The 12,668-nt window shown below is 59.4% G+C and overlaps 3 protein-coding genes across 3 annotated transcripts; all 3 read right to left on the reverse strand.

The window, feature by feature from the left end:
- Window positions 1-1,901: 1,901 nt before the first annotated feature.
- On the reverse strand, window positions 1,902-2,918 carry LSCM1_01886 (uncharacterized protein; the record flags this gene model as incomplete). The annotated part of the gene is made up of 1 exon (XM_067319484.1): window positions 1,902-2,918. One exon carries the CDS (start codon window positions 2,916-2,918, stop codon window positions 1,902-1,904), a length of 1,017 nt encoding a protein of 338 aa, XP_067176033.1.
- A 1,210-nt stretch (window positions 2,919-4,128) lies between these two features.
- On the reverse strand, window positions 4,129-5,928 carry LSCM1_01887 (uncharacterized protein; the record flags this gene model as incomplete). Its single annotated transcript, XM_067319485.1, has 1 exon — window positions 4,129-5,928. The coding sequence occupies one exon, from the start codon at window positions 5,926-5,928 to the stop codon at window positions 4,129-4,131; it is 1,800 nt and encodes a 599-aa protein (XP_067176034.1).
- An 831-nt stretch (window positions 5,929-6,759) lies between these two features.
- Window positions 6,760-9,486, reverse strand: LSCM1_01888 (uncharacterized protein; the record flags this gene model as incomplete). The annotated part of the gene is made up of 1 exon (XM_067319486.1): window positions 6,760-9,486. One exon carries the CDS (start codon window positions 9,484-9,486, stop codon window positions 6,760-6,762), a length of 2,727 nt encoding a protein of 908 aa, XP_067176035.1.
- Between the last annotated feature and the right edge of the window lie 3,182 nt (window positions 9,487-12,668).

Below are 12,668 nucleotides of genomic sequence, written 5' to 3' on the forward strand. Positions count from 1 at the left end.
AGGAAGAGTGGACGCACCATGAGCACTGCAGGGCGCGGCCGCGAGACAGCGCACGGACACCAAGTCTCTAAACACCACCTCCTCTTTTATAGTTGAGCGTCGCGCAAAAACAGATGCGACGGTTGTGTTGCTGCTGTCGCTTTCCATTTCTCTTTTTTGTTGGTGTTGCTGTTTTCCATGTATGTCTACGATTCCTTAAACACTAAAGGGGATACAAAACGGAGCTGAAGTCCGCCAGCGCCTCTTGTGAAGACCGGAAAAACGTTTACATTACACAGCGAAGCGGCAAGCGCGCGCACGCATCCTCGCCTGAGCGAGCGAGCAGTGCACACGGTGGCACCCCCCCGGCCACCTACGCCGGTCGACTCGCACTCGTGGGCCAGCGCACAAAAGAAAGACTGCCTCATCGGCGGCGCACGAAGAGGGTCTGGAGAAGCTGAAAGAAAAAGGAGAGTGGAAGAGAGCCGGGGCGATCCACAAGAGGATATGTGCATATTTGTGCGCAAACGCTTTTTTCTTGTCGCCTGCATGAATGCTAGTGTGGAAGATAGAACAGCCGTAAAGGTCCTCCAGAGGAACAAAAAAAAGCTCAGGTGCATCCATCGCGCGATGAGGACAGAGAGGATGATGAGCGAGAGAGAGAGGGGGAGGGAGAGAGATGTTCCTGTGGTGGCTAAGACACAAGCCCCCCCCTCTCAGACCCTCTGAAAAAAAAAAAAGAACGGAGAATTTAGAAACAGACGAGAAAAGTGAGAACGTCACAAAGAAAAAAGGTGAAGACGACCATGCGAGAAGACACACTCACAGGCGCGCACATGTCATCGAGAAGAGAGCCGATTAGCCGCCCCTCCCCCCTCCTCGAAAAAAAAAGGAAAGGGGCCGAAGACGGGGAGGGGCGTCGACAAGATCACCACATGTAAAGCCGTACACGGAAAGTGCAAATGAAGAGCAACAGACAGAGTAATTAAGAAAAAAACGCATACTCTGTGGCGCGGTGTATGCGTCTAATCTTTCGTCTCCTCTTCCTCTATGCCCCTGGATGAAACCTCTCCGCACGTAACTGTCTCACCTCTTCAGCCCACCATCCCTCCCGCATTCCTCTCTGCGCGCAGGCAACCAGTTCCTTGTCAGCTAATCCGACAAAAAAAAGGCCGAAAGCGGGCAGAGAAATGAGGAAAAAGAAAACCAACAGCAGCGCCATCCACGAGCTGAGTGCAAAGTGTAGGAGTGTCCGTCTGCGCCGTTGTCAGTCTTTCTGGCTCTCGACGGCTCGACACCACTCCGTGGCATTCGCGCGCGCACGCACACACAAACATTAACTTTAACCGCAGAGATCCGCACATTGAAAAGAACGAGTTGGAAAGCCTCAAAGCAAAGGCGGAAACGAAGCGCAAAAACAGCCCGCACAAATCCCTCTGCGCTTCCTTTTTCACTTCGTGCTGCGCATCCCCACCTCCCTATATCCCATCCTAGACGCTGTTCGACACAAGATCTAAGATGGAGAGGGTGGAGTTGAAACAGAGAGAGAGCGACAGGGTAAGGAGCAACCGAGCATGCTGACATGCGCGTGACGTAGACGTGTAACGTAGTCGCACAACAGGCAAGGAAAAACGGAGGAAGGAAAGTGCGAAGGGGGAGCCGTGACCTTTAGCCAGCGGATCTCACGCTTTATCACAGCTTTCCCTCTCTCAGATTCATATTTCGAAGCAAAGGCAGCCGCACAGCGCACCGTAACGGCGCACAGCTTCAGATAGTCCAGATGTCTGAGTGTGTATGCGTGTGTATCTGTGTAGGAAGGGGGGTCTGACGCTACAGCATGGAGTACCCCGCGAAGGTTGCCGAGTTGTCCCTTCTTGAGGTGTCCCCGCTTCAACGTGTTCACCTTCACCTACATAGGTGTCTCAGAAGCGGTAGACCATTTCCTTCTGGTAGCCAAGGCTGCCGAGGAAGCCGGAGACATCGGCGGCGTTATTCAGTACCGCACCGGAGGGCTGGTAAGCGAGACCGCCGGACATGGCACGCAGCACCATCGGCGCTGCGCCGACCACCTTCACCATCATTGGGTCAGGCCCGCAGACGAGAAGCAGCGTCGAGGGCGACGGCTTTGGCATCGTCGCCTGTAACATCGGCACGTCAATGTAGCCCTGGAAGCCTTGGAAGTACTTTTTACCCTCGGGGCTCATGCTTGGTTGCTTCTCCACGTCCACCTTCAAGGGAGTTCCCTTCTTGTAGACTGGGTTCGAGATCATGTTTGGATCGTCGAAGGTATCTACTGTGTAGAAGATCTGCAGTCGGTCCTTGTGTGCGCGGGCCTTCTCATCCAGCATCCCTTTGAGGAGTATCTTATTTTCGGAGCGGTTGGCGAAGAGCATGCGGAGCTTCGTCGAGTCGCCTTCCGTGTCTAGAGAGGCGTTCATGAACTGCAGGATGGGGCACAGGCCTGTGCCGCCACAGATCATGCCCACATCGGTCCAGCGGTTCTTCTTGTACGTGAGCTTGTACTGAACGACACGGAACATGAGCGACTCCCCAACGTCCATGGAAAACAGGTGCTCGGTGAAGCGGCCCGGCCGCTGCTTCTTGACAAGAAGGTCGAAGTAGCCCTTCGTTCCGTTAGGCGTGATAGGGGTGTAAAAGCGCATCGGCTGATCCACCATGTTCGCGCCCTCCTTGAAGTGCGCCTGCAGCGTGCTGCACGGCACGAGATCGAAAACGTCGGTCGGGTCATTCAGCAGAAAGCGGAAAATGGCGACGTCCTCTGCCAGATTGAGCACCTCGCCGAGCACAAACGGCTTGAACTTAGTCGTGAAGACCTCCTTCTTTGCCGCGCACTCCGCCGCCATATGCTGGGAGGAGCTGTAGGTGTGGAAGGCTGCGCCAAGCGCGGCCGCCGCGCCAAAAGTCAAAAATTTGGTCATGGCAGCTCTCACCTCGGTGAAGGAAGGCGGAGACGAATAGCTAAAGAGACGCCTCAATGTGTTTCGGAGTGGATGTATATATACCTGTGTGCGTGCCTGGCTGGTGCCCGAATGCGTCTCTACTCCAGCGACGAGGTTTCTTCGAAGAAGAGCGAAAAAAGGGGGCGAGGGGTTGCCCGTGGCGCGCGATTTGCCGCACCTTTTATGTGCCTTCGGGGGGAGGGGATGTATGCGGGACGTGGAGGTGGAGGTAGGGAGTGGGTACGTGTGGGAGGGCAGCGGAAATGGGTGAGTGGGTGGGGTGGATGGGACGGTAATGTGACGAAGCAACGTCGTGCCTGTTTGCGTATGTCGCTTACCTATACGCCCTGAAGAAGAGGGCAGGATATGGGAAGGAGTCCAACGGAGAACGCAAAGTGGGGAGAGGATCCGGGGTAAACAGGACGATAAGATTTAATGGCGATCTCAGAGGAGCAGAGAGAGAGGGAGGGGGAGGGGGAAGGGGTGAAGCGCAGGAGAAAGTGGCCGTGGTCCTGCAAGAGGGAGGCGACAGACACGCGGGACAGTGAGGTTGCTGTCGCGGAGAGGGGAACGAATCTGAAAGTGATTAACTTGGTGAAGGGAAAGACAGAGGCGGCAGTAAAGGTTGGCAGGAGAGAGAGACACACACACACATACACCATCACCCTCGCACCGTAGTGCTCTGCCTTTTCTGTCCTGCGTCTCCGCCTCTCTGCAGATGATGTCGGCCAGTCATTTATCCTCCTCACGCCTTCTCGCCCTCTGATGTGTGGTCGTGGGTGTATATTTCGAGCGGAAGCTACTTTTGTGTGGATGCGTGTGCGTCGAGTGCGCGTAGCGCCTCTCTTGTAATGGCCGTACACATACACATCGCGGAGAAACAAGGAGGCAGCCTCACCCTCCCCCCTTCCCTCTCTACCCTCCATCAAAAAAAAAAGATGGGCGCAGGTGCAGAAAGCGGTTACATGGCACACTGAACGGCACCGGCGCTCGCTTTCATGTCCTTTTCGCTTTTTTGCCGCGCCACATTTTCTATTTTATTCGCTTTTTCACTGTAAGACGCGGGCTCAGCACCGACATCCACCGCTCGTCACAACCACCAACTTCCCAACATTAAGGTCACACTCTTTTTTTGTGTGTGTGTGCTCTGCGGTTTCCTTGCTTGCTCGCTGCTCTCTCGTCGGTAGTGCTACCTCGCTTTCCCCAACAGGCGATCGAGCTCCAACTCGAGTGCAGATGCGAGAGCCGAGCAGCATTGCAAGGCGCACAGCTGCCCGTCGATCAGCCGCGTCGTCCCCTCAATCTCACTTAGCCCCAGCAGCTCTTCGCGCGAGTGATTATGCTGGCGCACGGCACGGCCCACCTTCTCCTCCACGCCCTGTACCTCTTCCAGAAGCGCCATGACGTTGTCGTACGTGACAGCGCGCTGACGGTTCACGTCACGAGTGTCTACCGAGTGGAGCTGCTGCTGCTGTTGCTGCTCCCATTGCGCGTAGTACGGCTGTATCTTGTCTTCAAGAGACTGCAGGTACTCAGAGAGCGCCGCTTGCCGCTGCTTGCACTCAGCTAACGTTGCCTCAGCACTTTTGGCCGCCGTTAGGGCGTCCTTCACGAGGGACTGAATTTCGGCCAGCTCTCGGCCACGTGCCATGATCTGTCGGTCGCGTGCGACGACATGGCGAGCAAGATCGGCGAAGTGCCGCTGATCCAAGGCAACTTCAGCGTCCAGTTTGCGCAGAACGGCGCCCAGGCTCTTTCCGTCGAACTCTTGAGACGGTGAGGCGGCGGCGGCTCCTGCACTCAGCAAAGGTCGCGCGATCTCCGACTGTGCTGCAGATGATGCCGCGCCCGCCAGAGTAGAAGTGGCAGTGGCCCCTGTAGCCGCTGCAGGAGGAGACGTCGCTGTGCCCGAAAGCGCCGTGGCACCGGAGGCCTTTTGTGCTTCGGTTGAGGCAACCGCAGCACCTGCACCAGCAAAGCTGAAGCCAGCACTCGTGGCGGGTGGAGCCACAGGAGCAGCCGCAGCCGCCGGAGTTGGCGTAGAAGACGTCACCCCGAAGCCTCCAGTTGCAGGAGCTGCTGCTGCTGCTGCGGGTGTCTTGCTTTCCCCTGGGGCAGCAGGCACCGAGCCCCCACCGCCCAGGCCGAGCCCGCCGGCTGTCGCAGGGGTAGTGGCTACTGGCCCACCAAAGTTGAAGCCACCACTGGTGGCGCCACTCGTGGGCGCTGGGAACGCGTTCTTATCAGCGAAGCCAGCCGGCGCAGCGGCAACCCCACCCGTACCGGCGCCTCTGGCAGGGTTGCCGGCATCGGGGGCGGCACTGGTGCTGGTGCTAGACCCGAACCCTCCACTAGAGAGCACCTTTGCACCTCCAGCAGATGGCATTAGCGCACCTGGCGCAGGCGTCGCTGCGGCAGTGATGCCACCGAAAGGCCCGAGCCCTATCGGCGACGCACTCGTCGGAGCGGTGGCAGGGGTGGTACCCACGGGGGTAGGAGGAGCAGCGCTTGCATTCGTAGTGAAGCCGCCGAACGGCGGCGCCGTCGTCCTCGTTGGTGGGCCGCCAAAGCCTCCTCCTACAGAGTTGAATGCAGCCGGGGTGCTCGCAGTGGCGAACGGCGCAGAGGCGGTGGCAGACGCACCAAACCCGAATCCGCCGCTACCGAGCGGTGTAGGTGTGCTCGCTGGGGGCTGCTGAGCTTCTGAGAGGCCGCTTGCCGACGGAGCAGAGGGGGATCCGGCACTACCAGCACCAAATCCACCGAAGCTAATGGTTGACACAGCCGGCGTTGGTGTTGATGCAGAGGGAGCTGACGTGCCAGCGCCGAAGTTGAACCCCGAGCCTGGGGCGGATGCGGGAGCCGAGCTAAAGCCTCCAGCTCCGGCAGGTGCAGCGCCAGCAGCGTTGCCAAAGCTGAATCCTCCAGCCGGCGTTGATCCTGCTCCAAAGCCCGCCGATGCCGAGTTCGCAAACGGATTGAACGCCATAAGCTGTTAGCGTGTGCCTTCCTGTGAGCGTGTGTGTGTGTGTATCGCCACTGCTTCTCCTCCGCTTTCTTCCCTTCCTCGCCTTTTCCTCTGTACTCGGTGTCGTCCGTTAAGATCGCATGTGCGAAAGACGCGTAGCTCTCTGTTCGGCTTGGTAATTCGCCTTTCCTGATCTACGCGCGGAAGTGAGCATGTTAGTGCGCGGGCGTGTGAGAGCGGCCAGAGGTGCAGCCAGAATGCATAGGATAAGGGAAGAAGAGAGGGAGGTGAAGCATCGCAAACACTCTCGGCCAGTTTCTCGTCGTTGAAGCGCCTGGAGAAAGAGTGAGAGAGCGACGGAGGATACCAAGCGAGCTGTCAGCAGTGCGCTGTGGAACGTGCTTGGGCCCGGGTCTCTACGTCTATCAGTCTTCTGCTGTAGACAGAGCGATCGAGTACGTAGAAGCGCTCGCTCGCATGCGCCAGGCACACTTGGCACGACAGTTTCACAGAGGGAACAGGGAACATGGGCACGCACGGACGTGCCCATGAAGAGGAAGAGAGGGAGAGTCGGGGGGGCGCATTTAGCGCTTGGAAAGCGTCTCGGTTCACTGTGATGGACAGAGCAGTCGCGCGTGTGTCTGGTGAGTGCGTACACGCACGCACGCCGCCGAAGCAGTGAGAGCTTACATGAAACTATGCGCCCCAAAGCACGCGACCCGGAGCAGCTTTGAGCGCTTCAGCTTGCACGTGAGCGCGAGCGTCGCGCTCATCGTCCGTGGCCGCAGTTCAGACGGACATCGTCCACCTGGGTGCTCCACTCATGCACACTCGCACATGCACCTCCATTCCTCACGGCCGCACACCTTTTCTCAATGCATAGTAAAAAAGCTTCTGCGCCTGGCCGGGCACTCCACCCGCAAAGCACCGCTTCACCGCACACTGAAAAGAGACCTCAGAGGTTGGAACGTTGCGCTCCATCATATCCGTGAAGAGCTGCAGAGACACCTGCCACGAAGGTCCGGGGGACGGCGCCTGCTCGAGTGCATACTGCACTGCGTCGTGCAGCCGAGCTGTTGGGAAGAAGGTAGTGCGATAGCGCGGCTCATGAAGTAGCGCATTCGCGTGGTGTAGTGCACGGCACCAATCGCCGGCGACGGCTGATAGGTAGGCGATGTGAGCGACTGATTCGGTCTCCAGTCCAGCCAGCTCGTCGTCCATGTCACTAACCTGCAGGCCTTCGTCACCGCCAACGAAGCGTTTCCCCTCTCGAGCACCTTTGTTGCACCCCTCCGGCCGCGGCAATTGAGAGTGCCGCAGCTGCTCCACGGCATGCTTGGCTGCGTCGAGGGTTTCCGCATTCTGCACGAGAAAATTGTACGCGCGTGAGAAAGTATCCCTGTTGTAGTGCTTCGATAGTTTGAGGTCCACCGTGGTGTGGCTGCTCTTGCATACGTGGGTAGCGTCTATTGGCGGCGCAGCCCCAGACGCCGCGTGGCGACGGACCAGGTCGTACGCAGCCGCGCGCGACGCCGGTACAGAGCCGAGCAGGCGCACCAGCTGTACCAGGACGTCTGGGCGGTAGCGCTGACGGCGCTGAGGCAGTGTTGCCCTTTTTGGTGCCACAACCGCAGAGGCCACTGGGTGCTTCAAGGCGTCCGAGACGCGGCTCCTATGGTGCATTGCTGATGGCCTGCTTCCGCCCTCGCCGCCATCTACTATTTGCGCCTCATGAGCCGTCACAAGCCGCAGCGCCGCCTCCCACTGCTGACCTGCAATGCACAGTCGGAGTACATCCTCTGTCGCCGCCGTGTCGGATGTAATACTGAGGGTGTCCGCAAAGGTTTCTTGCAGTTGCTGCAGATAGCGCAGTCCGACAGCCCAACGGGTCCGGAGCGCACAACAAGTTTGATGAACCGTCACCACATTGGCTCGGACGAGGTGGTAGAGAGACTCGGCGGAAGTTGTCCTCTCCGGTGAGTTAGCGCCCACCGATCTATCGCTTCGCCGTGACGTCGACTCACTGTCGTGGTGTGTACGCAGCAGAAACGGCTCACCGTCGGTGATCGCAGCAGCCTCTGTGACATGGCGCGAATTGCACGCCGCCCCCTGCATTCTTCTCGTAGCGCTCGCGCTCGAGTCCGCGTTTCGGGAGAGCGCGCGAGTAGCCGCACCAGTTAGCAGCTTATCAAGCAGCGCACATGCATCCTGCCATCTTGCCGTGCTGAATGCAAGAAGCCCCAGTGTATCGTTCAAGGCAGATGCGGTGCTCCACTGCAGTACCCCTGCTTCCTCCACGGCTCGTTGGATGCGCAGCGCCTGTGCTATCAGTTGCGCCAGGAAACGAGAGCTGGAGGTACTCAAGTCGCTCTTGCACTCGTCTAAAGCGGCTCGCGTGGCTTCTTCCGCGGGGAGCGAGACGCTCTTCTCCTGGCTGTGGCACCGCGCCGCCGAGTAAAGACACCGCACTGCGGCCGTCACGTCCATCTCCGTCCACTGAGGAGGCTCGATGCGCCAGAGGCAGTCCAGCGCCTCTGCCCAGTGGTGACCGTCCGTGCGCCGATAGACCTCTAGCTCCATAGCCGAGGTGAGTGGGGTGGGGTCCACCTGATGCAACAGTGCGAGGGCGCGCTGCCACCCGCAGACGCCGCCGTCGACCCGGCCCACCTTCAGCTCCTGCCTGGCTAGCGCAACGACACGCGCCTCACTCAAAATCCAGCGCACTGCTCCGCCCTGCAGGGTCGACATGACCGGGGTACTTTCAAGCATCACGCTGGCACGCGGCGAGCTGGTCGCATCCCCTCCACCTTCACAAGGGTAGTAGTAGTTATACAGGATTGATCTCGCGACGGTGGAGCAGTGAAGCGCAGTAGCCTCCTCCGCCACGGAAGGGCTCTCGACAGCGAAGAGCATTGCGGCCTTGGTGGCAACCCAGTACTGCCGGCGCTCCGCCGACTTCAGCTTGCCGGGCGGGATCGGGGCGGGCGTTTCAGGGACGGCGACAAACGGGACCGCTACCTTACCGCTGATCAGATGCACCGGGCTCGCAAGCTGAGCTTCAGCGTCCCTGGAAGAGGGCCCTCTTAGCAGCGCGCCACCGCTGTATGATGAGAGCTCACCTGATGTGTCGGCAAATGCCTCACGATCCATCGGAAGCTCACCCTCTGCCGCCGACGAGCGCGGCGCCTGTACACACGCGGGGGACTGCAGGCAGTCTTGGTAGCACCGCCACATCGAGGAACGCAAGCCGCGAATCAGCTCAGTCATCTCATCGCCCGCGGCCAACCCCTGAAAGTAGCGGGCCAGCCCCTGCGCGGCAGAAATGGTCGATGCAGCGGCAGGCGTTGCCGCGCTACTCACGTGTGTGGGAGTCGCGGCGGTAGCCGAGCTGGATTCGTCAGGTTGGTGCGACGGCGGCAGCTGCCTCGTGGCCTGCTGCGTGTCGACCGTGCTGTCACCAGCGGCGGAGGCGTGCATCAGAGGGTTTGCGCCGGCATGAGAGGACGCGCGAGCACCACAGGTGGTGATGGCGGAGGTCGAGGTGGAGGGACTATTCTGCGACTCTCTTGAAGAACGCATAGCAGCACAAAGAAAACGAAAGGAAAAAAACGATGGCCGAACTTCTCTCTGTCACCTCACTCGAGCTCTAGCCGCTGTGTGCCTGTGTGAGTGTGTGGTGGTGCATGTGGGAGGCGAAGCAGAACCTACCTCTTGATGGAACGCGTATGTACGTCCTCGTGTCGGCTTTGGCCAGGAGGAGGAGGAGAAGCAATCCATGCATCAACGCCACACGAAGCCCTGTTAACACCACCATACGAGCCCGGCTGTACTTCGCACGTAAAAGCAGTGAAAAAAATGCACGAGTATGCGTATGTATTTGTGTATGTGTGTGTAGGGGTAGGAAGTCAATGGGTGCGCGCGCATATGGTTTGGCGGAAGCTCATCCACAATACGTTACAACGACGAGCGATACAGAGGGGTTGGCAGCTCGTTCAATCGTGTGAGTCGCCTAGGCGGGTACACAATAATCCGTTACCCCCGGATGTGATGAATGCGGTGCCTGCAACAGCGGTGGTGCTGTGCGCCAGAGGTGCGCCTGCAATCAGACGTCAAGCGTGGGGAGAGGAAGGGGGGGTAGTGCCGAAGACGCGCTCACGACAGAGGGGCGGCACCTCTTTTTTTTCTTTTCAAAGGAGTAGGTACCTACTGTACGGGTACGGGCTCGATAAACGCATGCACTCCTAAAGGACCGGGCACGCTCGGTGTTCGCGACTGCAACCGTGGCGCGTGGGAGTCTGCGCGTGCGGGGTGGAGTGCGGGTGCTTGCCCTTTCTTTACCGCTCTTGATGCTGAGGTCTGCGTAGACGGCGGAAGCGTCAAGGCCGACGAAGAAAGCAAGCACGGACCAGATGTGGGAGGCAATTGCCGGAAGAAGGGGAAGGGGGGCGATGGCACCGAAACGAAGGAAAGGGGCAAGCGGGAAGAGCGAGGGACGGGCTACGAGATGACGAGAAAGAAGGGGAGGGCACCAAACAACAAGTGGGAGGAGGGGGCGGTCGTGCTGAGGCAAAACTCGCACGCCTTCGCCAGTGCCCCCCCTACTTCCCTCCCTCTCTCCCCCTCCCCCCGGTGAAGTAACTCGCACAACGGCGGGACATCGACACCGTAAGCGGAGTATGAGCGAAGGCGGGGCGCCCTTGTATGCCTGTATGCACGATACAGGAGCTAGGAGGAGGGCCAACAAGAGCAAAGGAGACGCGCCACCACCCCACCCCCTTCCCGCCGCGACGGCTGTGTGCTGCGGCGAGAGCCATATATATGCCCCCTGGCATCCGAGCCCACTCCTGCACGCACACAAGGGCTTTTTTCCTTGGCGCTGCTTTGCATGATGTTGGCCGCTGCTTCGTGTGGCTCCGCCACCACCACCACCACCCATCCTCTCTCTCACGCAGAGACGTAAGCAGACGGCCGCGCACCTTCGCTGTGGCACCCTCGCAGAAGCATACGATACTTCATGTTTGGCTATTCGCCGTAGAGGCGCGGGCCTACGGGCACATGCTCGGGGGGGAAGGGGAAAGAAGGGACGGGGAGGCATTCGCGAGAGGAGCCGTGAGCGAGCGCAAGAGAGGCGGGGGGCCTCCCCGTCGCGGTGATGAGGGTGGCACCCACGCATAACCCGGGCAGAGAAGCATAAGAATCGGAGTAGACATGCGCCGGAGGGTCAGGCGGCATAACGCGGAGACAGTGAAGAGAAGAGGGCCAGGGGCATCCGATGCGACAGCAACAGAAGACAAACGAGGGCAACGACGCAAGTGCCCGCCCCACCTCCGACGTCGGAGAGAGAGGGATGGGGGGGGGCACTCGCACCTCAGTTGGAGCTGTAGAGATTGCGAGCTACACACTGCTGTTGCACCTCATCTGCCTCATCTTTTGGGATCGGGTGGGTCATCTTAAAGACAAACGCCGCCACAACTGCGCCACATGCCGGCGCCGCCCAGTACAGCCACAGATACATGAGCTGCGTCACGTACCCAGCTGCAATAAACTTGGTCACCTGCAGGCCCGTGGCTACTGCTGGGTTGAAGGCGCCCCCCGACACGCCACCGACAGCGTACTGCGAGGCGAGAAGGCACATGCCGATTGCCAAGCCGTAGTAGTCGTTGCTGCGCTGCTGCGAGTAGGCGACGTGCAGCACCACTGTCACAAGCAACATCGTGAACACAGCCTCCGCGACAAAGGCACTGAAGACGTACTCGGCCGTGTTCTGCACCACCTGCGGCGCAGGCAAGTGCCGCGTCGTGCCGTTCACAAGTATGCTAAGCCCCGCGCCGATCAGAGCGCCTACCACCTGGGCCACCCAGTACGACACGGCCTCCTCGATTCGCATGCCGCGGATCATGACAACGGCGAAGGTGACAGCCGGATTAAAGTGGCCGCCAGAGATGTATCCGAACATAAAGATCAGCACGCAAAGCATGAAGCCCTCAGCTATGGGGGCGAGGTTGCGGGTGCGAGTCTTGCCGTCAACCGCAAGGTTACCGCAGTTCATCTCCGCCAGCGAAATGGTCACCAAAAAAATGAAGGTGCCAACACCCTCACACACAAACTTTGCTTGGTAGCGGCTCAGTCGGATAAAGGGAATCTGACGGGCGAGGTACGACGTCTCGCCCACATTTGCGGCGGCGTCCCTCTGGAGAGGGATCATCCTCGTGCGGATTCCTCGGACGGTATAAGCGAGCAAGCGCGGGTTGGCTTCTGCGTAAGAGAGGGTGGCGGATGCCTCGCCGACGAGAGCAAGCACAGGAAAAAGATAGTGTGAAGGAGACGCCGGACAACGGCACAACGAATGGCTCAGCGCCTTTGTGCTTACCTCATTCGAAACGGCTGCGAGGGAGATGCTCAAAAAAAAGAGGAAAGTACGCGTATGAAGAGAGTAAAACGCAGGGGGACAGGAAGCGCACGCACATAAGCGTCATCGCACCCTCATAACTATGGCGGGACACCTCCCTTCCAAAAAAACGGCCAGAGAGAGAGAGCGCGCGGGCGGGCACTCGTGCCGTCGCTTCGCTATCACCATCACCTCCTTCCCCTGGGCGCGGAGACATGATGGCGGCGAGAGGCAAGAGCAGGACCCAGAGGCCGGTAACCACGCGGCCAGGAAACAGAGCCGGCAACCGCCATTGTCTACCTTTTCGCAAGGGGAGCTTTGCTGTGACTCGAACTTCCTCTTTCCTACCCCAGCTTGCTCGCTCTCTTCTATC

The sequence above is a fragment of the Leishmania martiniquensis genome, chromosome 32, assembly GCF_017916325.1.
Source record: "Leishmania martiniquensis isolate LSCM1 chromosome 32, whole genome shotgun sequence".
Taxonomy (NCBI): domain Eukaryota; phylum Euglenozoa; class Kinetoplastea; order Trypanosomatida; family Trypanosomatidae; genus Leishmania; species Leishmania martiniquensis.